At 31.5% G+C, this 25,825-nt stretch overlaps 3 protein-coding genes across 7 annotated transcripts; 1 reads left to right on the top strand and 2 right to left on the bottom strand.

The window, feature by feature from the left end:
- Positions 1-1,069: 1,069 nt before the first annotated feature.
- On the top strand, positions 1,070-4,147 carry LOC130898610 (protein dj-1beta-like). 4 transcript variants are annotated; one of them, XM_057808019.1, is made up of 4 exons: positions 1,070-1,163; positions 1,561-1,691; positions 1,834-2,065; positions 3,757-4,147. In XM_057808019.1, exons 1-4 carry the CDS (start codon positions 1,151-1,153, stop codon positions 4,005-4,007), a joined length of 627 nt encoding a protein of 208 aa, XP_057664002.1. In that variant the 5' UTR covers positions 1,070-1,150; the 3' UTR covers positions 4,008-4,147. The 4 variants fall into 4 exon arrangements, with proteins under 4 accessions (XP_057664002.1, XP_057664006.1, XP_057664003.1 ...); XM_057808023.1 differs by having other exon boundaries at positions 1,149-1,167; XM_057808020.1 differs by lacking the exon at positions 1,070-1,163 and adding an exon at positions 1,196-1,455.
- A 1,770-nt stretch (positions 4,148-5,917) lies between these two features.
- Positions 5,918-16,804, bottom strand: LOC130898609 (probable ATP-dependent RNA helicase kurz). Of its 2 annotated transcripts, none has more exons than XM_057808017.1 (13): positions 16,657-16,804; positions 16,429-16,605; positions 15,714-16,367; positions 14,504-14,778; positions 14,073-14,371; positions 13,806-13,949; positions 12,576-12,799; positions 12,245-12,477; positions 10,490-10,844; positions 9,174-9,505; positions 8,740-9,062; positions 6,964-7,263; positions 5,918-6,049 (listed from the first exon to the last, which is right to left on the bottom strand). In XM_057808017.1, the coding sequence occupies exons 1-13, from the start codon at positions 16,729-16,731 to the stop codon at positions 5,955-5,957; spliced, it is 3,486 nt and encodes a 1,161-aa protein (XP_057664000.1). In that variant the 5' UTR covers positions 16,732-16,804; the 3' UTR covers positions 5,918-5,954. The 2 variants fall into 2 exon arrangements, with proteins under 2 accessions (XP_057664000.1, XP_057664001.1); XM_057808018.1 differs by lacking the exon at positions 5,918-6,049 and adding an exon at positions 6,193-6,578 and having other exon boundaries at positions 16,657-16,798.
- Positions 16,805-17,219: 415 nt separating this feature from the next.
- Positions 17,220-23,211, bottom strand: LOC130898607 (tectonic-like complex member MKS1). Its single transcript, XM_057808016.1, has 7 exons — positions 23,108-23,211; positions 22,756-22,996; positions 20,968-21,134; positions 20,404-20,629; positions 19,361-19,661; positions 18,857-19,104; positions 17,220-17,469 (listed from the first exon to the last, which is right to left on the bottom strand). The coding sequence occupies exons 1-7, from the start codon at positions 23,185-23,187 to the stop codon at positions 17,233-17,235; spliced, it is 1,500 nt and encodes a 499-aa protein (XP_057663999.1). The 5' UTR covers positions 23,188-23,211; the 3' UTR covers positions 17,220-17,232.
- Positions 23,212-25,825: the final 2,614 nt, after the last annotated feature.

Raw genomic sequence — 25,825 nt, 5'->3', positions numbered from 1 at the left:
AAAGATGTCTCTAAGATCGTAACAGGTGACGAATCATAGATCTATGCATATGAATCTGAAGCTAATCAACAATCGAATTTACGGGTCTTTCAAGACGAGCTAAATAGAACAAAAGTTGATCACGCAAGAAGCACTTCGAAGCAAATGGTCGCCTGGACAAGTCCTGTAGCTCTGGGTGTGTTTTGCGCTTATTTGCGCAAAGGTCCCTGGCCGCTCACCAGCTTAATTATGAAACAGTGTGATCGGTTGATACCTATTTTACCTAATGAATATTTTTTTTGATATATGTAACCGTTAAACTTCGTTTGTATGTCTTTCCCATCTATTTTTCAAAGACAAATTCAACTACACTTAGGGTGCATTCCACATAGCCTCTACGATCGCTGTAGTCGCGGCGAGAACGTCACTCATGACGTTATCACTAACGTTAACGACTACCCTTATCAAGAGGTGGATAGAAGTGAGCGTTGACAGGATTCGCGGAATTTTCAAAACTGCAACGCAGATTGCAGCCATGAGAATCTATCTCATTATTTGATTTGGTATGTGATATTATAAGTACTTTTGAAGTATTCTTGTGAGGCAACTCTGAATATTTTACTATTGCCGCAGAAGATATTTTGATTTTACTTTAATGTAAATCAGTTAAGCACTCCCACTAAAAAATTCAATACCTTACAAACTATATATATAATATTCCTATATGGATAGTTTCTATAAGTGGAAGGTGTTCCGACTAAGTGAAACAAATAGTGTGTCGTTCTCTTTCTCCTCCGAGCGCTTCAGTTAGTTCCGCGCATGAATATTGTCGGCACCGTAGCGTAGAGACGTTTTTTCGCATGAGAACTGTCCATATAGGAGTATTACATATATGTTACAAACTATAACATAACCTCTTAAAGTGTTTGCTTTATTTTTCCTGTTTTATCATTCCTTCCAACGCCCAAAACGCCTAGTAATCCATTCCACTTGGATTTACTATTATAACGCTCTGAACTAAGTGGAACGGGAAAGATCGTAGTCGTGAACGTGATTGTCGTGAGTGCTTAGTGGAATGTACCCTTAGTCTGAATCGAAATCGCTACTGTAACAAGGGAATTACATTCTAAACGTTGGCAGCCGTGTGAAATCATTGTTATACGATTTACTGATGTCACAATCTTGCAAGTATACAAAATTTCTTCTTTTTGAATTTGTCGTTTTTCAATTGCTTTCTATTAATAGTGATTGATTACTAATCCATTATTTTTATTACAATTCAAAATTTCAGGTTGTACTAAGTACTTTTCATTCATTTTATGCTAAGAAATAGAAGTGCATTAAAAGGTGGAACATTAGTTATTTAATTTGTAAAAGCCATAGAATTAATTCTATGAAAAGTCTATACAACAATAATTTTACAGTTAAGAACAGCTGATCATTATATGTTTTGTCAGTGAATTAACCTTCAAATAGGTAAAAGGTTATTTGTAATTATATTCACTGTGGCAGGTGTAATATTTAATAGTATTCGCAATTTCAAATTTGGGCCACAAATTAATCATTATTATCCATTTATAGGTAATTTATTTCTTGAAAAAGTCAAACAATTTTCTCAGTGCGTCATGGCTCCAAAAGCTCTAATTTTTTTGGCTTCTGGAGCTGAAGAGATGGAATTTGTAATATCTGCCGATGTGTTAGCGAGAGGAGGGGTGAGTGAAGAGTTAATTGTTATATTAACTCAAATAATTCACTTGTAAATATTTTGGTTGTTGTATGTAACAATAATGTTACAAATATAAAATTATCTTGTTAGTTAAAAAACGTCCCTCATAAATTAAATATTAATTATAGGTAGAAGTTACAATAACAGGTGTCCCAGAATGTACTTTAGTTAAATGTAGTCGTGGTGTTCGTATTCAACCAGACGTTTGCATTGCCGATGCTGCAAAGAGAGTACCTTTCGACGTTATTGTTTTACCTGGTGGCTTAGGAGGTTCTAAAGCAATGGCTCAATCTAAGGAAGTAGGAGAATTGCTTAAAGAACAAGAAGCCAGTGGAAGACATATTGCAGCAATATGTGCAGGTATGTACATACATTAGAATATTGAGCAAGGTTATATTAGTAGAAAAATGAGATAATATACTTTGTAGATAACATAATAAAACACAAGCCATATTTTCTTTCAGTTGATTTAAAATTTTTGTAAAATAATTTTTGGTTCTTTGCTTTTTGTATGCTCACAAATATATTACTCATGATTGATTGTGGTACATTTGAAGCAAAGAATGTTCATTTTATTTATATTATTTAGCCTTATGTCATCTGTGTAAAAGTACCATGAAATAGCATTCTAATTGATTAAATCCCAATAGCAAATTGGTCTTTGGAAATACTTTATAATTAAATACCAATTAGACATTTCATCAGTGAGATTTGAAACCAACAATTCTTGACCAGTGTCCAGTCTCCATCCAGTAAGCCATCAACCCTCTTTGGTACATTATGTAAATGATTGGAGTAAAACTACATATTACTAGCCATGCCCTATGTACATTTTACCGTTTGACTCAGCTTGATAAAACAAGTCGATTGATATCAAAATTTACAACTGGAAGCAGCCCTTTGGAAAGTTATAACTTTCGAATTTTTGATTTAAAGTCGATGGAAAAAACTTGCAAACTGTAATTTTTGTGTTTTAAAAACTTAATGGTCTCAAATATTAAACCTAACTGTATGACTATTAGAGCTGCCTCTAGCTGTAGCTGAGTGGTGTTTGCACAGAGACTAGTTGGCTACTATAGATAGGCTTCTAGCTTCAGTATTATTAGTCAGTGGCCATCATGAATGGAATTGGGTATGTATGTCCTTTCAGATTAAAACTGTGAGACACAGAAGGTTGTTGCAGACTGATCTCTTCAGCAAAAGCTGTAAGAGAAACAGCTATTCTGCAATTTTCAATCTAACCTAACTTAACCTCATTTTTCAGGTGGGAAAAAATACTTGGGAAGGGGTCCCAGGTGTACTGCATTTGGCTGGCTGTACAGACGCCTACCAGCTAAAACCCATCCTTTCCTTCTCTGGCATGAATGAAAGTATTTAGTTGAAAGTGCCATATTCAGCTCTAATGGCATCCAGCATTACAATTGAAAACTTACTTGGAAAATTCAACATGTCTATTATGGTCAAGAGCTGAAAATGAATGAAGAAATTCAATTAAGAACAATGTTAAACGAAATTCATGTCATGTTGTTTTGAGAAAGTCTAAAAAACTGAAATTGACACTCGTCACTCTAGGGTCTATTGACCTATTGACTGGTTGGATTATCAGTCAATCATTTTTGAGTTTGTGCATGAGGTAACTTTGCTTACGCCACCTGTTAAGAAAATATAGCGTTGGATGGTGAGTCAATTACAGGATGTTAATGCTTTTTCAAAGAAATTTTTCCATTGAATTAATTTGGAATATTGAAAGTGCTAAAACTTTTATATGGAGTGTCTCAGGTCAAAAATTTTTACTACTTTTACTACAACTATAATTAAAGACCTCAATTGCTACCGGTACCAACAAGTGAGCATAAAAATAGTACCTCCCGTTAAACTATATGGAACACATTTTGATAACAGGTTATCATATTTAGAGGCTGAGGGTTACCTTGGTTATTAAAACATATGTGTAGGTGTTATGATATTACAGTTCAATATGAATGTCATCAATTGTTCCAAATAACTGATTTACATTTCACTTTATAATTATCATTATAAAATTGTTTTAGCTCCATTGGCATTAAAAGCTCATGGAATCGCACGTGGCAAAAATTTAACTTCATATCCAAGTGTAAAAAATGAACTTTTGGATGGTGATCACGGATATCAATACAAAGAAGAAAAAGTAGTTATTGATGGTACTATAATTACGAGCAGAGGACCAGGAACTGCTTTTGATTTTGCTTTAGCTATTGTTGAGAAATTGCAAGGAAAGGAAAAAGCTCAAGAAGTAGCTAAAGGAATGCTTTTGTCATGTTAAAAAAACCAAATGTAACCACGGCTTTAAAGAGTGTTAAGAAATATATTGTGATTAAATATAATATGTAAACATTCTTATTGATTGAAATGAAACGCATGATGGAGTTATAATTATAAACTGAAATATTGTTGGAGCAATAAGAGTTTAGAACTTTTCGTAGATCCCCACATAATAATTCAGAATTTGAACTGAACACTCTGTTTACACTACCATTACACCAACACTCACAATTACTCTGTCTGGCGCGCGTTTCGATAACAACACGTCAGACTGTGTAATTGTGAGTGTTGGTGTAGTGGTATTGTAAACAGTGTGTTTTGTATGAATATCACCAACGGTTCCAAAAATTCCAACTTAGCATAACTTTAACGCACACACTGAAAGCTCTCAAAAGCAATAATTTTTTCCAGTTTTAGCAGAATTTTTCATTGATGCTTCGCACCTATCGCCTCAGCGTAATCTAATATGGCTTTCCAATACTAAAATAATGTTTAGAGTAGAAGTAGTAGTTCCTGAGATTAGTGCGCTCCTCTAAAAGAAATTTCCAGATTTATAAGTGAAAATATAATCCAACAAATACTTTTCAATCTTGAAAGTCATAGTAGAGTGATTTGAACTACAAAAAAAATAAATTACTTCTTGAAAATTTAAAATATTCTCACCTGTAAAAATAGAGGTGGAATTTATTTACATAACTCCCATTGTCAATGTAAATTTTTCCGTATTTCTAGAAATGGAAAGGTAAATATGTTGATACACAGTATATCTTAGACACACTTATAAGAATGACAAAGTTTGAATTGTAGAAATTGGAAAAAAATCTTGGATGGGAGTATTCATGGAATTTGTTTATGTCGAATATATTTTCTATTCAATTAATTATTGCATCTCTGTAGTCACTGCCAAAACTAAAAAAATTTGATTTATGGAACCAACACTTCAAATCAAACAGATTTATGATGTAAAACTTCATATCTAGATTCTTCATTAGTACCAATAAAATTCTTGTCGAAATCAGTTTGTGGTGATATTTTCGTACAACTTTATGGTAAGCTAATTTTTTTAAATATAATTGTTTACTTTCCGTTTGTAGTGATTACAAAATTTATATAACAAATCCCCATTACAAGGGGGCCTCGACTTTCCCTAACTTTCCTTTCTCTTGTAAGGACAATAAAGTCTACAGCAACAATCTTTAGAGGCTCCGTCTCTCCATATTAGCCTTGGTCTCCCTCTGCTTCTACTGTCCGTTGATATAGCCTTAATATTATTTTTTGTGTGCACGCTGTTGTCGATGCGTACTACATGTTTTGTCCATCTAAGTCTGCCAATCTTGATTTTTGTTATAATGTCAGTGTTTGACATTGGTATTGTCTGTAAAAATGTCTGTCTCTTAGAAATTTAGGGAACATCTTTTTCGCACTTTTCTTTATGGTGAATTCCGATTTTTTAAAAAGTTGCAGGTATCTAGATTAATATTAATTGCAGACCTCATCTGAGTATCTGTTATGTCTGATGCCGATTACCACTTATTGAGAAAGAGTTTCCAATAGGGAGGAGACACAAGGTCACAAACTAAGTAGTATCAAGCAATAGAAAGATTTCAAAGTAGACCTTTGTAGTAGAACAGTGAGCAGCCAAGGGCTGTTAAGTACATATGCTCGTCGTTCTCCACTGGACATTACCAAGGGCCGATGTCTTTTGAGAAGTCGATCAGGCGCTTTAACTTGAACTGTTTAATATCATTAGGCTTGTCCAAGTGTTTGTATCGTGCTGGGTACTCACAGATAACGTGGTCTGCAGTTTAATCCTCCTCAAAAGTAATACTTGTTCAAATATTGAAAATAATTCAAGGTCGTATGTTTGCTCATATATAAGTTATAATAATGATCAAAAGTAAACTAATAGGATTTGTAAAAATTATATTTATTTACACTAGAATAATATTCATAAAGATTTTTTATTCTCTAGCGGTGGCCAAAATAATCCAACTTCAGCGTGCGCCGACTCTGGCAACCATTTTGTGTATTCAGATAACAAAACTAAAAACAATATAATTTATTAGAAATCTAGATAAAATTCCAGTACCTGATAGGCATTTACGAAATTGTAAGGAATAAATCAATAATGTTTATATGTTTTTATTCTATAAATAATTTTACTTTTGTTGTGTTTTTATTGTCTTGTCTTCATCGGCGAGTGTAATCTTAAGTATAAATGTCAACATTTTTTATTATGAGTTTAAATATAAATCATTTCCCATCAAATCAACTAGGCCATGAAAGAAAATATCGAGCAAGTTGCAGTGCATTTTGTTAAAGCCATGGAAGATAATATCGAGCATGTGCAGTGCATTTTGTTGGAACCATGGAAGAAATTATCGAGCATGTTGCAGTGCATTTTGTTAGAGCCATGGAAGAAAATATTTAGCATGTTGCAGTGCATTTTGTTGGAGGAGAAAAGAGAACAGAATTTTCTGAACTCTCTTAAAACAGTGGTCAGTAGAAAATGGCAAAGATAAATAAACCTCTCCACAAATTTCGGATATTTTAATCCTAACGAATATGGATTCTACAACAAAATGTCATAATTAATTGAATAATGTAAAGTATTAACAAATATAACAATTTTATAGACCTCACTTTACAATAACAAATTGCAAATTCTATTGCGATAGCCCTCTGTACATCACAATAATTATAATAATTAGTGATGAATTCAGATTGATAATAAAAAAAATAATCAGAAGAACAAAGGTGCAGAAACGAAAATATATAAATATAATAAAAATAATCAGAAAAATATAATATATGATATTGGATGAAGAACTATGGATAAAAAAGAAGAGAAAAACCAAGAAGAAACTAAATAGATTAAAAAAAGAAGAGGGAAAGAAAATAATATCAACATAATAATAAAATTTATAAGATTGTTGTAATGAAAAGAGGATACTTACATTGTGGATTTTCTTTCCAAGCTTCTTCCAAATTGTTTTTTGTACAACAGTCCTTAGATAATAGAGCTTTTAAAATAGTTTCAGTCCTCGGTTGCAATTTGGCCCAACTTTTTATCATTATATTCGGTTGGCTCAAAAGAATTTTCACATATTTTTCCAATTTGGGAAATACTTTTCCTTCGAGTAAAAATTTTGCAAACCATTTGTAACAGTTTATCGATTTGGGATAAATTATTTCTATATTAGGTAATTGCCAAGCTTGTTGTCCAAATGAACCATTCACAGTACAATGTACTTTACCTAAAATTGTATGAAATTTCACATGTGCAAATAAAATTTGTAATATTTTCACAAAAATATCGATAAATTTAATAAGAACTCTTTATTGGTGAGAAATGGTTCACCTTTCCATCTGTGTCTATCAGATATTATCAGGGGATGAAGTGAAGTAACAAAATGAGATGTTAAAATTTTTTATTACCAGAAAAGGATTTGATAGAAATTTAGACAAGTTTTTGCTAAAAATGTTGACATTTTTCTAAATGTTATCTCTCAACTTCCTTCCTTGTCATGTGCTACTTCTATAGCCAATCTGATTCGAATTCAATCATTTTCCATTACTGCATAATTACATAATCATAGACCAAGTTAAGAAACAATAACCTAAATCAATCAAAGTACCAACCTATCATGTAGACCTTTTCAAATAGCTATCACTCGAAAACAAATATGGCTGATGGACGATACATTTATCTAACTAGTGTTTAATCTGCCAATCTCATTTGAATCAGAAAGTTATTTACTATGCGAGGTGATAAAGTGTAGATTTAGATCTGAAAGGTGTTATGTCAGTTTTTTTTTTCAATTTACTGCTATTACGTCAAGATAAACAGTAGACCAGTCTATGCTTCTTATATTTGATGGAAACGGGTACATCTGGAGGATACGATAAACCCTGATTGAGCTCTCAGTTTAAACATGGGCTATAATAAAACAGGTGAAACCTTCATCCATGACAAAAAGATACGATAAAAGAAAAAATGTTAAATGATACAAAACATGATAAACTTTAATGCACAAAATGTAATCATCATAGAGTATATCACATTTGTAGTTGATAGAATAAGAATATTCATACAATAATTCTGTCTTTGTAAAAGGTTTCAGGGAAAGATGTTTCATGAAGCCTGCTTCTTTTCTGTTCGTAGTCTCAACCATAATTGGGCAGAATTTAATTAAATATTATTTTTTCATAAAAGAATATCTTTAGGTTTTACAAGAAGAGTCTGAAACTCCATGTACAAGTACAGAAAATGTACCAGGAGAATTTCCATGCTCAAAAGTGCAGACAGATTTATCATCAGAAGGCATATCTGATTCTTTCACTAACTTATCAGGTATCAGTATATTAAAACACACCCTTTCTTTTTTATAGTATTATAACTTGACTGAAGCCATGCATAGTAATTCATTCTTACAGGCAAACATTAATAAAACTACGTTAAAATCTGGGTTACCGGGATTAGAGGTATAGATTTGGAATATAAACACAAAAAGTTACAACACGTTATATCAAAACAAATGTCTTTTGAAAATAAATATTAAGCAATGCAAGGCAACAGACCGCACGATTACACTGATAAAGTAGCAAAACTCAGTGGTCACAATAACATTAAACAAGTTGTTTATTGTCCAGCGGCCATGTTCTGGATTGTCCTGTAGCTGTAGCAATTTTTTGTAGTAACATTTGTCTATTAATATATTGTATAAACTCACCCGTGGCCGGATTATACCTTGGTTCGGGATTCATTAAAGGTTCAGATAAATTGCATAAACTAGGTACGTAAGTGGCTAACCACTCTGGTTCAATTGCTGTTACACCTCTCATATACATTTTATTGGTTTCATATATTTCTTGATAAATAACGAATTCTGGTAAAGTTTTCTTTAGAACGGATCCTTGATGCAAGAATACCGGTTCTTCCATATTATTAGCATGATAGGCATATTTAAATTTTGATTTATCTTCGCCTTCTTTCACTTCTTCTATTGAGACTTTTTTTGCAACTTGATCTCCTAAACCAGCGAGCAAAATTTGTCTAAAAACAGAACAATACCATTATAAATAAAAAAAGTTAAATAAATTAAAAATTCCAAAAACCAAAAAGTATTGTATATCATTAAAAAATTAAAAACCCAAAGGATATTACCTTAAAAGTTTAGCTTGCAAATCTGTAGGTGGTTTCAATTTCGGGTCAACACTCACATCCGCATCTGGAACATTCTTTTTAATTTCATTCGTGAGTTGAATTCGTAATTTTCTAATTTCTACTATCGCCTTGTGTCTCAAACCATTTTCTGTACAGAATTTTTCAAGTTTTCCTTCACTGTTAGCATATTCGGCAGCTCCTACGGCTCGAAGCAAAACCATGTTATCACCAAGAAGGAGAGAGTTCCCTTGTCCTGCCCATTTTAGACGAGTCGCAGCCCATTTCTGGCGAATTTCTTTCCTTTCCTCGGGGCTAATTTGCATGATTGGTACCTAACAACATTTCGGATACTATTCCATCAAGACAACAAAAACTAACCGATGCACATTTATTTTAAAATTTATAATACCTCGTAGTTATTTTGGAACTTCAAATCAACATTATATATAATAATGAACACACTGCTTACACTACCAATACAACCAAGTTATTGTCTTCAGATACTGAAGATAAAATGTTTACCTTCAGACACTGAAGACTTGGTTATCGAAACGCGCGTCAGACAGAGTAATTTGTGACTGTTGGTGTAGTGGTAGTGTAAACAGGGTGTTTAGTATTAAGATCACCAACGGTTTCAGAAATTCCAACTTAATTGTATATAATAAATAACGTAAATCACTTAATAAATAAAATAATTATTTTAAGAAATTCGAGATTTTTAACAACTCCATTTACCTTGAGATTCTGAAAACTTACTCGATTTCAGATTAAGATATATATAATTAAATTGAAACTCTTCGCCTACCGGATTTTGACTAGATACAAGGTATGTGAGAATGATAACGAGCCTGGCAGCACTGCGGGCGATCTAGTATCATCTATCCCTACATTTCCACAACTTCAAATCCATACGGCTAACACCAAGTGTCGAAACAACGTTTTTACCGGTATATAGCTGCCCAAGGCGATAGTTTTTCAACCGCACCTCGTATATTAAAAAATGTGTTGAGTATAATTAGTAATGGAGCTGGGTAGAAAATTTTCTTTTTGAGGTAGGCGAGGGATACGTGGTTCTCGTTTTATTATACAAGAAAATTAATTACACCCAAAGATAGAATTGTATTTTACTACTTTCCTGCTAAAAGAACATGTCATATATAGACAGGTAATCAAAAAAATTTATATTTTTTTTTACGTTAAAATGAAGTAAAACTACCACTTTCTTAAGAAATGGTTAAAATAAAAAAAAAATCAGTAGTATAATTAAATTATAATAAAATTTACTTATGCTCAGAAAAAGAAAAGTTCCGACTTACTTCTAATAATACCTCCTGTACAGAAAGGGCTGCAACCATACATATGGTGTAAGGCAATAAATCTTGCTGGTGGCTCAGTGCCAACATTTTTCCAAACCTTGGCAATACCGGAAATTTTGAAATGGCTCTACCTAGAGGAGTAACTTGTCCTTTTTTAAGAGCTCCTAACGTCTCTAACCTAAATTCTGCTGTTTTCAATTGCAATAAATCGGGAGCTGTAGGAAAGGGAAAATTAACTACTTTGTCTATGTTCATACATTTCATTTGTAGATACAAGTCATCCACTGGTTTTTGTTGAATTTCGGGTACAGAAAAGTCTTGAAATTCGTCATTAAAAACTGCACTAGAATACAATCTAAAAGAAAACAAAATAGTATTAAGATGTATGAATGTAAAATTTATAATATCAACAAACATTGATTTGTTTAATCTGTAAAGAAGCTTGAAATGATAAAAATTAGTTTTTATTGTTTACAATATACAGGTTAAAGGTTAATATCGGACACTGGAGTTATTGAGAGCAGAAGAAGTTTTGATAGTGACAAGAACTGGAGGAGAACCATGTAAATTGTCGATCATTGAAAGATTAGAAATACAGTTTTCAATAATTCTATTATGAATATAAAAACATTATACTTATTCTTTGAAAACTAAAAAATTACTACCCCTTAAAGCGTGTTCCACCTTTTAATCCACTCAAAAATCGCCGTTTTTGTAGATAATTAAATTTTCTGCAACTTTGTCTTTGAACATTTTGTCGGACGTTGCATAGTTAAGCCGCTAGAGGGCGCGCAGAAGATTTCAAAGCTCATTTCTTTCATTTTCTCTTACGCGGCGACCTTTTAGCAGTTTTTTTGTGAAATTTTGGGGGTTTTAGTAGATTTTTGTATTTTTGTAGTATTTTGTAAATATTACTGTTTTTTAGTAGTATTTTGTGAATTATTTAGTTTTAAGTAGTTTTTTATCGTATTCTATCAATATTTGTGAAATCTTGGATAAAAACACAAGCAGTGGAACTAAAAATGATTCATACTGAGCACAATATTTGCACTTTCCCTATATGAATACTCACAATTACACTGTCTGACGCATGTTTCGATAACCAATTTACTTCAGGGACTGATGTTAAGGCCGTTTAGTGTCAGGCAGTGTAATTTGTAAGTGTTGCTGCAGTGGTAATATAAACTATAGTGTGTTCAGTATGAATGTCACCAACTGTTCCAGGAAACCCTACTAACAAGTGGTGTTGTTAGTAAATAATAAATTGATAGAAGTAACAATCAGAAACAGAACTATAATTAATATAAATATACCAACTGTTCATAGAAAGCAAAAGTTGATTTAATAGGGACAGAATTGTCATACTATCATGACTCACATGGTATAAATTGGTATGGAAATTCAAATAATTTTATCATTTATCAGTTTATCAGTTTCACAACTTTTTACTGAGAATCCTGACATTTTTCATTTTAAATTCAATCTCTCATGTTATGTCTCTGCTCTGCTATTATAGTCAATCCAATTCTCTTTCGATTATTTTCGTAAGTCTTAAATACAGTCTAGAACGCTCCCGAAGATCCGATAATTTTGTTATAAAGGAGAAAGTCAAGTTACAGGGGAAAAACAAGCAACCTAACCAATTTATTAACCTTATTTACAATATTTATTTTATCAATGTAATTTTGATTTTGCTTTATATTTATTTTTAATAATACAAATATGGCATTCAAAAATCATTTTTTTTTCTTGTACCTGTAACAATGTCCGGGGCCTAATCTTCCTGCTCTCCCAGCTCTTTGATTTGAAGATGCTTTGCTAGTCCAAGTAACAACATAACTTGTTACGCCAGTAACTTTATCATACAATTTGACTTTTGTTTTTCCCGTATCTATCACATATTTTATATTCGGAATAGTTAGAGATGTTTCTGCGACATTTGTACTAACGACACAGAGCCTACATCCAGGTGGAGGATCATCAAAAACCTGAAATGAACTTTTAAATTAAAAACTACTAATATTCCATCAAAAATATGTTACAAACAAATCATTAAATTTAATAATTGTTAGATGATGTTACAAACCTTTTGTTGTTTATAGGATGGAAGGAGCGAATAGAGAGGGATTGTCCATAAAGGCTGAGCGTTTGTTATCGTTGTTACATCAATATCATCATCGTCGTCATCTTCAATGTCAGAAAATTCTTCATCAGACATAATTTCGTTATCTCCAGGTATACTATAATCGTCTAAATTAATTTCTGGGATGATTTTTATTTTTTTCTTTTTATTTAGAGCTCTTTTCATACCTGAAGAATAATTGACGATGTAATCAAATATTAATTAAAAATATGCCATTGGGATAATCGATTTCAAGTCATACTCCATATGAATAGTTTTGGAGGGATAGTGATCATTACAATTTTTCAAATTTCCAATTATTTGAATTTCCAATTTGAAAATTGTAATAATATTACCGCTTTCCATCACAGATCACAGTAAAATCCATATGTACACCTTTAAGTTCACATATATCGGTAATAGTGATACTTAAGCACATTTTTTTAACAGAATTTGCAAGGTAATGTAATCAAATAATTAAAAATTAATAAAATCCATTTGAAATGGTTTTATGGATATTTGAAAATATATCCCCTTCAAAGATTTTGTATCTCTCTTTTAAGTTATAAAAAAAATATTACATATAGAAGTTTCCCGAATTTCTAAACCAAATCTAGAAATTAATTTTTGTAAAGTATTCTAAATACAACTGGAAAAGTTCATAATTTAATTTATAATAGGTGCCAAAGAGAACCTGGAGAGTATTTTGTGATTTGAGCATGGGAGTGTTAGAAGTACTAAATGAAATATTCACTATCTTTGGTAATCCTAAAAGAGTAATAGCAGATGCAGGTAAAGAATTTGTATCTAATGATTTTAAAAGTTTTCTACACCAGAAGGGTATTAAACTATTCAACATAGCTGTAGGCCTACCTCATGGAAATGACCAGGTTGAGAGAACAAATAAAATCGTATTTGATGCTCTGGCAACAACGGGAGCAGATACAGACAGAGGGTGCAGAGGATAGATTGTGTGAAGAAAAACTTAAGATCTTTCTATCAATTCATTCACTTCAACTTCTTATGTCAATTAAAATCTGTTTATATAATTTTACTATTGTTGATCCAGAATTTTATTGCGGTAGATGTAAATTATCTCATTCTATGACATAAAACTGGAAATATGCAATATTCTTTGACTAATTATTTTCTAGTTATCTACTCTACTACACTACTCTACTACATTTATACTACCTAATTCAATGTGTTCATTATCACTTAGATCATCTTCGCCTGCTGAACTTTTGAGCTTCTCATTTTTCTCAAGGATTTTCTCTTTATGTCTCAATGGAAAAGCTTTCCTCAACTTTCTCACCAAAGAATTAACTTCTTGCTGACCTTAAATGATTATTTTAACAGTTTCTTTACTATGATTATTGTTTGAGAACAATCCTATTTATAGATAATTTTATACTAATAAATTGAGTTCATATAAAAATGTATCTCTGGTAATTTACTAACCTGTCACAAATATTAATATCCCTCCTTCGGGTAATTTAGTATTGATCTTAACAGCTTTATTGAATGCTTCTTTCAAATAGTTCTCATGTGTTCTTTTATTAAAATGGCATGTAACCGGAAACTGTCGGGCTTCAACTTTAATTACTGGCGGTGTTTCTTTAAACAGTCGTTGATTTTTAGTAAAATCTTCCAAGCGCAATGTGGCCGACATGATTATTAGTTTTAGTGGATCCCCTTTTTTATGCCTTAAAGGAACTATTCTCGACAAAAGGCCAACCAATATATCTGTATATACAGACCTAAAACAAATATTTTATTATTAAACCCTCAAAAGATGTAAATTTATGTGTAAAAGATAATCAAGACAGATTTTTATTTAACAAAATCATATACTTCATGCAATCATTTAACTTAAAATTTGTACCTGATACCTTTCATGAGCTTCATCAAGAATTACTACAGAATATTTTGTGAGCAAAAAATCCGTTTGCATCTCCTTTAGTAACACACCATCAGTCATAAATTTGATCTTTGTTTCATCAGTAACGTTGCCTTCAAATCTTATAAGGTAGCTAACTTCTTTTGTGCTTAGATTCATTTCTTTTGCCACTCTGTTAGACATTGAAATAGCTGCCACTCTTCTAGGTTCAGTAATTGCAATTTGCTTCTTCAAAGCATATCCAGCTTCAAATAAAAATTGTGGAACCTATACAGAATTTATAAACTCTCAATTATTAGCTTTGTGGATTATCCACTATGAGTTTTTTTCAATAAAACCTAGAGATAACTTTTTCTGAATTTTATAACTGTCTCAGTCGATTTCGTATGTGTTGTAGACCTGGTGAAAACCCATCTGGACATACAGACAACAGTTCAAGGCTGTGTCAGATCAACCAACATTGTACCTATTCTAAAATTTTAAAACAAAGTATTTTGTACTATTGTGGATGCTCATTACTATATTCAAAGTGCAAAATCTGTATAGGGACCTCAACAGTTAAGAAAAAAATTAAGAAATGTACGCCAAAGCACAAAGGCAGGAGACACAATGTCAACATCGAGAGAAGAATGAAGAAGACAAAACCTTCAGCCCTGGTGTGAATACTAATTGAAAGTATTGGAGCAGAGCATGATAAAGGTTCACAGGTAAAAAACGGGTGTTAACTTAGTTTCAAGGATTATACAGAGTGTCCTTTAAACTAAAAAAAAATGAAAATAAAAAAGTTATATTTTAAACATTTTTATGGATTTCCCATGGAGTTTGCTTATCTACTGTAACCATGCCACTTAACATCACCAATAATCGATAATTTAAAGTTTTATTTAGGATTAATTTTTGACAAAAAATAAATGGTAGTGAAAGTTAGAAGCTTAGTGTAGTGAAATGAGTAGTAACTCAAAATACTTTCACCAATATTAATTTCGTTATTAGGATGAAAAGAAATCAATAATTTTGTCCAATTAGCTGCAAATGTTTTTTCATATAGAAATTACTGCATATCTTTTTATTCAATCATTTATCTTTGACTAAATATTTTATATACAAATAACAGTTTAAAATAAAATCAAGATAAATTATCAAGAAAACATATAAAAAGGTCTAAGAAGTAAAAAATTGAGAAAATTATAGAAATAACTTACCTGAGTAGTTTTACCACTTCCTGTTTCTCCGGCTAAAATAATTATAGGATGTTCATTAATTATTTCCATAATTTGTTGTTCTTCTGCTAAAATTGGCAATTTCAATCTTGCAGCTTGAATATCTTCATTTCTTATTACATCAACATACACTGCTGGTTTCCTGGGTATTGGTACTTTTTCCTTTGTATCAACCAATTTCTCTTTTTGATTATTCTTGTTATCATCTACTTTCACAGGTGCTTCTTCTTTCTCCACATCTTTAAATTCTTGTGTATTTTCAATTTCTATTGTTGGAGTATCATTTTCTAAACAAGGTTCAGTCTTTACTTCTCCTTTATCAACAGTTTTTTCATCTGATTCATCATCACTAATTTCTGAGCTGCTACTTTCAAATCCCACCACATTTGGATCATTAGATTCCTTTTTTTCATCATTCTGTAACAACTTCCTCCTTTTAGCACCAGATATTGAATTTGTTGTAACACAACCATTGACTGTTTCTGGTTTACATTTAGATTTAACTTTATCTGGGAATATTTCCTCTTGAAAATATCGTTTTAGACCCTTTGTTTGAATTGTTGCTATGGATGTTAACTGAGAAATTTCTTCGGTTGACGCCTGGGCTTGTTGAAGTTCATTTAACAATTGAATTCTCTATAAATTAGCAAATTTTAAAATGTACTCTTTAATTATATTTAAAAAAACTTTTACTCACATTTACTTTTTTATTAGATTTTTCTACTATTTTCTGTAAATGTTTTTTCTGTTTTTTAGAAAGTAATCTTGTGGGAACTGTTTTATCTTTTCTAATTTTAGTTTTGCGCTTTTTTGAGGGTAAAACAAGTTCGTTACTGCGGTCGTATTTTCCTTCAGATCCAAAATCTACTTTAATCTGCAATGAGAACTCAATAGTTACAACGAAATAAATAGATTGACCAACTACCTTTTTAGCCGATGAATTATCAACAATAGTATCTACAACTTGCCTTGCTTTCCAATTGTAACGTTTTTTAGACATGTTTTTTGATTTTATAATAAATTTATAACACAACAATAATAAATTTTAAAGTGAAAGCACATTTGAAAACTTGGGTTATATTTACAAATGTCAATTGTCAAAATTTATCGTCTTCATATAATGGAGTATTGTTGTAAATATTAACTATCCCCATTTGTTATACGATATAACTGTTTTACCTACTGTTAAATAATAATATTTGAAAGTCGAAACGAAGACGAATAGCATCAGAACTAACCTAACCTTATAACTTAGGATAAATAAATTGAAGTTTTTATTTTATATTAAACGTTGAATAATGCTGTGTGTATCAGAACTTGTTAACCTCCCATTATATGAAAACTTTATATCGTCAATAAACGGCAGTGAATGTGTTAATGCAGGGTAAAAATAAAACGAATAAGCTCTTATCTCAAATTATTTAATGTACTTCTATTTCTGCAATGAGAAAAGTAACAGATAAATTTTTGTTCAAAATAAAAAACATATAAATTTTGATGGTTATAATTCTTTTTTAACCTCATACATTTTTCGTCTTGCTTTTTTAAATGCAACTAAAACTTGATTCACACTTTTAATTAGACTAGAAGAATTTAATTTTTCGTAAATAAATTTCTCTTTGACATCTCTTTCCTTAAATTCTCTCAAAAAAGCTTGAGATTGATGAAGCACGTTCAATCGTACTTGGAGTTGTCCAGTTCCAATTGTATAAGTGCTGAATTTATTGAAAACTCCATTCTAAAAATTACCTTTAATCAATGAGTTTTTTGTTTATATCAATTAATATCCATTCATTTTTTATAGAAAGCGTATGCATCATTATGTTTCATTTTATTATATATTAAGAGGTGTTGTACATTTACTATTTTAAGAGGTAGTGGAAGAGAGAAGATTGACAAATGAAAGATATTTAGATCGTAAAAATGGGAATATAGAACCGTACAAGATGTGTTGGTGTTAGTTCTTTTAAATGTTTTGCCACTTTCTCGGTTAAAGTAGCAGATCATGTAATACCTGATGCAGTTTCACTTCTTATAGATAGCTTTCCAAAAAAATAGAAAACTGCTTTTTTCTCTCCATTTATAGTTTGGCGTAAAAAGTATGTTTTGTTCAAAAATTTTTAACATAACCTTTGTTTTATACAGAAAGCAAAGATTTTATATCTTCTTAGCAAAATAGCCATAAAAAAAGTTATTCGAGTCCAGTTGCCAAAGCAGTGTGGACTGGAGCATTGTCATGAGGCAAGCATAGCCATAATTTTTTTGGTGGTTCTCATGACCTTTCCTTTTTTGGCCCGAGCTGTTCTATATGATTCTACTCCATGGATGTCGGGTCATAGTTTCATCACCCGTTACAATTGATCAGATTACACTTTCTTGGTCCTCGCGGCAAATCTCTAAAAATCGCTCACAACATTCTAGTCAACGCTGCTGTTGCACTGAGTTGAGAATTTCAGGCACCCTCCTTGCAGTATTATTTTTTATATCTCGATGTAGGATCCTTAGAACACTTGTTATGGAAACTTATACCAATTTTTAATTGTTGAAAATGATGGACACAAGCCATCATAAAGAGCCTTTATTCTGTTTTTGATTTGTGTTGATCTTAATCCTTTTTCACAGCGCTACACTCAATTTGAGACATTTGTCAAAACAACTTGGCTAACTGGTCGTAAGGGTTCTACTGTAATAAAATGGATCGAAGTAGAATCTGAAACTTTGTGTGAAGCTTGTCACTGACTCGTGCATAAAGATTTTTGCAAACACCTACTAAATTATACCAAGAACTCGTGGATTGTACGCATAAACTTTATCGTTATATTTAAAGATTATAATCATACGAAAATAATTTTCTAGATAAAAGATAAGAAAAATGTTGATATTAGATAATGTTACCAGCGATATAAAGAATAGAGTCACCACAAATTTACTAAAATTTACTTTTAATTAAACCTTTGGTATGCGTTTTGTAAATAGAGGACGTTTCAGTGTCGAGAATAACGCTTTGGAACAGCAGAATATGGAAAACATTTGAAGAAAAACATAACGTCGGATTGGCATGCTACAAAGTTTCAATAAAATTCCTTAACGCATTTTTGAGTTACCATAAGAAAAAAATATCCTACCTCGCACTCTTCCTCCTTTGGAACTCCAATCCATCTAGGATCTTTGTAGTTGTACGCATCTCCAATGAAAAATCGTCTCAATTTTTCCGAATACCCCACAGGATCGAATCGATAACAAGATAAATTGTATAAATAGCATCCTGGTCTGGAAACGGGAATGTTTTGGTACGCTAACCCTTCCGTTCTGTAACGATCAAAAGATCCCTTCGAGATTATTTGGAAGTATATACAAGGTGACTTTGGGGTTTCTGTAATATGCAAAAAGATTATAGAAAGATCAAGTTGACCAAAAAATCGACGTTCCGTCGTCATTACTAAAGGAAGACATATAGAAAGTCTATGCTTGGACAACCTTAACCTGATCAACAGTTAACTGAGCCGACAAAATGTTTAAAAGTTTTTTTCTTGTAAAAAAGTTATTTCATAAACATAACTATAATAATAAAAAAAACATGTAATACATTTCTATCAAACTAGTTTCAGTTTTCGATATTAATTTCTTACTCATTTCTGATAAGGACTGAATATCGTATTCCAAAACTAAATCAAAGTTATGTCCAAAATGTACTAATCCTTCTCCATTTGTCCAATGACCTGTTTGTGTGACTCCTTCGAGATTAACTAAATCATCGCAAGTCCAATATTCAGGAAGATCGACGAAATATTGTAAATACAAGTTGTTGTATTCGAAACCTTGGGCTGATAAAATATCGATAAACAAATAAACGAAGAGTTTGTTCTTTGGAGGAACGAAGAATTCATCCCCAGTTAGTTCTTTTATTAGAAAATTCTTCTTTTCGGCAACCTACAAATCAACATAATTGGTGTATGAAAAATAAATAAACAAGGTTTATTCAATCACAAACTTTAAGGAGATTTATAGTTTCGATTAATACAAAGTTGTTCTTTGATTTTAATCATGACTACCCCTGTGAAGATCTCACAATTTTAACATTTGTAATGACAATTTTAGTCAAAATAGAATCTGAATATCGAATGTCCTTGAATTGAATACATGATTAAAAACCGACTCAAATGGCTTCTTGAAGATTTTCAAAAAATTCACTCGCTCCAACAAGGTTTTAGAAAGTGAAGAAGCATCATCGACAAACATATCCTTATGTGGTCAGAAATTTCCTGCGCATTGTCTTCCAATAAATATCCATATGTAGTTTTTCTCGACCTAGGCGGATATGACAATCTCTTTTCATCTGATAAACCAGCAACGATTGACGCGCTGGAAGCCAATATTGAAGCATTTATTCGTGAAATAACGGCCAATATGTTGGAGAGAGCGTGATAAAATTGGACCTTGTGCATGGGCTATCTAAAGCGGAGTCGCGGCCAACATTTGCATGAAATCATCTTCAAACATCAAATTATACTGATCGTTCTATCCATTCTAATAAAGATTTCATCATTTTTTTCAAATTTTTTGTGTTTTTTTTGAAAATCAAATCCTATACCTCTTAAAAAATCATTTTTTATGGTCACAAAAAACTGCTATTATGATACTCTCAATGACATTTACAAGAATATAAACTTACCTTTGTCATTATATTCATTTCATTAAATTCCTCAACTGTTTGAATACTTGCAGATGCATTTTCAATAAAGTAGTGAACGTATTTCAAGCATTCCCCCTGTATTCTTAAAATATACGGTTTTGTAGTAGTAAAATCTGGATAAATTGAAAAAGTCTTGGAAACTTTTTCATATTTCAATGTACATAATATGAATTCGTTTTTTATCCATATATCGTCGATGTATTCTCTATAATATAGATCATAAATTAACAGTGTTATCAATATGAAATAATTAAATCAATTATCAATAAATCGGTTGCTTAGGAACGAATTGAAAGCATGAAACGTATTATTGACCTAAAAATCACTCTTCAAAACCCTACAAAAACAATGTTTCATCATTCATCATCACCATCGAATATTCTCTAGAAGAAAAGTTTTTTCCGGTATATTCTCGGATGAAGTTAGTTCAAAGGAAATTTTAACGCATTCAAGTCATATAAATTAGACTGTCAGTAAAAAATTAATTAATATTATTAAAAATATGAAACTGCTCACTATAATACAAGTAATCGAAAAACGTACCCCAAATCTGCAAGAATATACATTTTTTCTACGATGTTTGGTATAACTTTGTTCTCTATGGAATTTATTACGGAATCCTCGAAATTATGATTATAAATAGGTTTATGTTCCTTGTTCAAATCCACTTTTTCTAATAATGTTTCCAAATCCGTTTTGTCCCATTTTCCCTAAATAAAAATAATAAAAATTCAGCTTGTGGAAGCGTCCAACAACACGAAGTTTACATGAAAACAAATAGTTTTTCAAATGTACCCACTTAGACAAGAAAAAAAACTTTCATCTTTCCTTGTCCAATAGTGCCCTGATCGATTAGATTCTCTGAGTGACAATTGGTTAGTTCTTATTTAAAAAGTAAATAGGTAAGTTTTATCTACGTATGCTTCTGATCAAGATTTATCGAAAAGACATCCTTCTTTTCTTGTCTAATGGCCCTCCAACTGATATGAGTGACAATTGGTTAGTTGTTATAGTTCTTCCAATATCAATTGCAGAAGACAGTTATGCGAGGAACAATCAATATTGCATAAATACGCATGGCACTAATACCAAATTAAGAAATGAAAAATGTATACTCCCCGTTTAAAATTTGGTAAACATCTAACAAACCGTCAGTCCACGTGGACTCATCATTTCCACTGTTTACCAATGAAAACATATAATCTTAAACATAAATGCATTTCTATTGGTCGAAGCTATCGAAAGGCGTATGTACACAATTTGTTTGAAATATTCTTGCTAAACAGTCTGCGATAAGCAGTGACGTGGCTTGGTCAGATTAATTTAATTCATAAATTTCTTTCAATAAATAGGAATATAACATTTTTTAAACCATGGGGGAATGAAGACAAGGAAATTGCACAGTGTGGTGAGAATAAAGACAGGTATGAATTGATTAATAAATATTTAGATATACAAACACAGCAAGTTATTTTAAATATATTTGAATGTTTAAAAAAGAAAAATATTCAGCAATACAATTATACCAGTACAGAAACATTGCGTCAAGTTTTGTCAGCATGTGGTTTTAAACACAAAAAATATTATTTGCGTCAGATAAAAGACTACAGAAGTTTTAATAGACAAATGGGGTACAAAAAGGGCTCAGTTCACGTCTGGTACCCTTTTTAAACCAAACTCTTTTACAGGCAGGTACATTTTACTCGTCTATTCACGTTTAATAATTTAATATTCAGTTAGAAGTATAATAATGATTTTTTTCCAAGTTTCAGGTAGGACTGCAGTTAAGTGAATCTGTCTAAATAACGGCGTATAATGCCGTCCAAATTTATAATGATTCGATTGCCTTTTAACGAATAGTTTCTCGCATAAAATATACATATTTTTAAAAGTATTTATGAAAATAATAAATTTATAAAATGAGGTATCTACGCCTATGGTAGATATATCAAACAAAATTGGCGGCAAAGGTTTTTATATCTGTAATTGATATTGGAGGAACTATGATTCAAAAGTATATAACTAAATTTCGTCCAACTTATATGCAATAAAAATAGCAACGAAGGTGCAAGTGCATCAATCAGTTTAGTCAAGATATATAGAAAAGACTTTTTTTCTTTCCAATAGAAATAAAAAAATTTTGATGGTCTTTTTGTTGTTATGCTTAGATTTTATTAATTTCAAATATTCAAGAAAATGTTTGGCTCACATTATTATATAAGCCTATACGCATTATGTTTTTTTAAGAAAACTTTATACGACGATATATTAATGTCCCATAATTTTTTGTAGCTACCCACTGTATGTATATATTTTCATTTTAATGTTTACCTTATCCCCATCAAATTCATCCTCGTTAGTGCGAGTGAAAAATATGGAATCGTCGTTTGTTTCCCTAGTAACAATCTTTTCATTGTAAATCCTGCTCAAATCTGTATCACAATTTCTCAGATCCTGATAAAATTCTTGTTCACATTTACTGAAGTACTTATCTTGCCAAAGAAATTCTTTAACATACCAATCAACGTTTTTATCAGCGGTATCTTCAAAAATCTCTTGTTTCAGTCTGATCCTAATAAAGTTTATATGTTCATTTTAATCAACTTCTGGTTAAAGATAATGAAAAAAAATCGAATTTGTAAGGTTTCGTATCATAACTCTAACAATACTAATTACACTTTACCTTATTTTTAAATTGTTTATATCATCTGGAGTTTTATAATTTCCTGTGTATTTTGTAATTCTATCTTTAAAATTATACATATTATGGCACTATATTCATGGAACTTCGACATATGTTTGAATTATCGTTTCCATGGCAATGTGTCATATTATAACTTCGAATACAATGTAACGTTTTTCGTATTTATACACACTATTTCTATTTGTGGGGTGAATTAATAAACACTGTCTCTACTTAATATATTTAAAATCTATACAATACACTTAACTTATAAATTTCACTTAAATAATTACTGTGATTACTTTTACTAATTCGTTGTTGTCATTTATTTAAATCTTAACTTACTGTGTTTACACAAATCATTTATATACCTAAATAAATTTATATACCTAGAACAAAAAGAAACAGATAAATAAATAGACTTTCCTAGAAATTACTTAAAAGAAATACTTAAATAACAGCCTTCTATAATAAAAAGTTCTAAAAGGAAACATCAAAGGCGCGTCCCTATTTATAAAAAACAGACGCCGTGCTAATTCGCCGAATTTTGAAAATCCCTTTTAGCTGGACAGGATTGGCCCTATGACCCATTTTGAAGCTAGTTCGTAACAATACAGTGTGGTGCAAATGAAAGGAATAAATTCGTTATTTCGTAAACCGGTAACTTTAATAAAAAATCCTAAAACCCATCGATTTTTATTTTTGAACAGACTATTCGTGAGGATTGTGAATTAACCGATGTACCAAGAAATGAACATTGGTCATAATATGTTGGATGCAATGAAAAGCCAGGATGCACCTGCAAGTAGCGGTGTTTTAATACATCAAATTCTACCCTATTACTATTCCTAATTATTAAAGTATCTGAACATGGTAACTCTCCATTATTTTACCTTTTTAGATGGATATTTTGAATTAAGTTCTAAAATGAATTCGAATATGTTTGCCTTTTTCGTATTGACGATGGCGAAAATATTTGAAGATTTCCGCCAAGGAGGTTTTCCCGTTGGAATTAATTTTCGCGGGAGAGGGTTGATTGGAGGGAAAATTCAGTATAAAACAGGTAAGTCAAGTTATTAGGTTTATGCTTCTAAATGTTCTTAATTTTAGGTCTCTTCAGAATTAAAATTAGTTTCTTCCATAATTTTCATCTTTCTTTAAAAAATTATATATTATATTATGATCAAATGTTTTTCTTCTTTGAATTAGTAATTTATACCATATCTGAAAATCTTATTTCTTTCGTTTAGAATGTATATTTTTAATCAACTGATTTCAAATTAGTTCGGACTCTTTAAAGAGTTCCAGAAATCATTTTTTGTTTATTCAAAAAAAACAAATTTTCGTTATTTCAGTATATTCCATTGATGGCTGAAGGTTTCATTTTATATAATGAATCAAACACTTGGAGTAGACATGTTGAAAGAAGTTTGAAAGGTTGGGTACATGGAGCACTACTAACCATTAGTCTCAACTGCGTTTCTATTTTTTTTTTGGAGTGCTTCAGGGAAATAATAATCTTATGAATTTTTTTTTATAATTTTGTTGGATATTAAATGCACAAATCTTCTCAAAGGATCTATTGAGCCCCCTTTCTTGCTGCGATAATGAAGAACCCAGTATTTACAACTGATCTGTTAATCCTACTCCTCCTAGAAAGTTCAGAATGTGGGATGACAGATCTTCATCTTCTGTTCACTTCTCACATTTCAAGAGAATGAGGTATCGTTCTATGCGCAACAGTATCTGCACATCGTATTACCTGCCAAATCTAGCATCTTAAAATGCCCATTGGAGTGACAGTGCCCCAATAAGACTCCCGAGACTGTTAGTACATCTTTTCTGGTTATAGCTTTCCAGAAGTGTCTTTGCCTATCTCAACGCCTGGAGGTTTCCCAGTAGCTGGTTTTACTCTTTTCTACTTTTTTTTCCAATGTTTTCTCTATTCTTTTGTAGCTGATACCACGCAAGGGTTCAAGTCCAATGAAAAGTTTGTCTGCCTCTACTTTAACTGATCTGTCAGCTATTTTGTTCCCTACACTCCGTTCTCAATTTAGTTTGGATTTTATGAAACATATTTTTCAATTGCATAAATTTCTACTTGAAAAATATTTGGTATGTCGCCCAGGCTTCCAGACTGTTTTGTTCTGGGCTCGTACACTCCTATTCCAGTTCTGTGTGCTGCTTTATTAGAATCTATGTACCATTTGATGATATTTCTGTTCATTTCTCGTTTTTCATGGGCGGTTTTTGTTTGGTGATTTTGTATCTAAACATTCTGAATGATGTTATTTCTGCCAAACTCTCCAGTACTATGTGCAAGCCAATTTTTGAACCTTCGAGAAATTGTTCCTCGTGGTATTTAGACTGGTTCTAGTTCCCCAAACCATTGTCCGGTACCTATGTCATTATTGGTCTAACAATTGCCTTGCATATCCACAGTAGAATCATTGGGTTACAACTCCTATTTCTCCCTGTACAGTTTCTGTACACCATCAGGATTTATTTTATCTAACACTTGGTAACAATTTTCACAATATTACTCGTGAACTACTACAAAAAAGGTTCAAGTTTCTGGTACATAAAGGTGGTTAAGCGGACTTTAAAATGAAACAAAAAGCAACCTCCTGTTAGTTAATATTTGAACGAAATATAGGATATATGGATGGGATGGTACGTTTTCTAGCTGTTACTTGGTTGCAGATATTTCCTATGTGA

This window comes from Diorhabda carinulata, chromosome 10 (genome assembly GCF_026250575.1).
Source record: "Diorhabda carinulata isolate Delta chromosome 10, icDioCari1.1, whole genome shotgun sequence".
NCBI lineage: Eukaryota > Metazoa > Arthropoda > Insecta > Coleoptera > Chrysomelidae > Diorhabda > Diorhabda carinulata.
The sequence above is the reverse complement of the archived record's forward strand: the minus strand, read 5'-3'. Positions and strand labels throughout refer to the sequence as shown.

Excerpts from the sequence above, each read along its gene's own strand:
- LOC130898610 (XM_057808019.1), top strand. Across the intron at positions 1,692-1,833 it reads ATGTGTTAGCGAGAGGAGGG|GTAGAAGTTACAATAACAGG; the intron begins GTGAGTGAAGAG and ends TATTAATTATAG. Across the intron at positions 2,066-3,756 it reads TATTGCAGCAATATGTGCAG|CTCCATTGGCATTAAAAGCT; the intron begins GTATGTACATAC and ends AAATTGTTTTAG.
- LOC130898609 (XM_057808017.1), bottom strand. The coding sequence starts at position 16,731 with ATGTCTAAAAAACGTTACAATTGGAAAGCAAGGCAAGTTGTAGATACT. Across the intron at positions 14,372-14,503 it reads CTTGATGAAGCTCATGAAAG|GTCTGTATATACAGATATAT; the intron begins GTATCAGGTACA and ends TATTTGTTTTAG. Across the intron at positions 9,063-9,173 it reads TTGCAAGCTAAACTTTTAAG|ACAAATTTTGCTCGCTGGTT; the intron begins GTAATATCCTTT and ends TTCTGTTTTTAG.
- LOC130898607 (XM_057808016.1), bottom strand. The coding sequence starts at position 23,187 with ATGTATAATTTTAAAGATAGAATTACAAAATACACAGGAAATTATAAA. Across the intron at positions 21,135-22,755 it reads ATGAATTTGATGGGGATAAG|GGAAAATGGGACAAAACGGA; the intron begins GTAAACATTAAA and ends ATTTTTATTTAG. Across the intron at positions 19,105-19,360 it reads TCAGTCCTTATCAGAAATGA|AAACCCCAAAGTCACCTTGT; the intron begins GTAAGAAATTAA and ends TGCATATTACAG.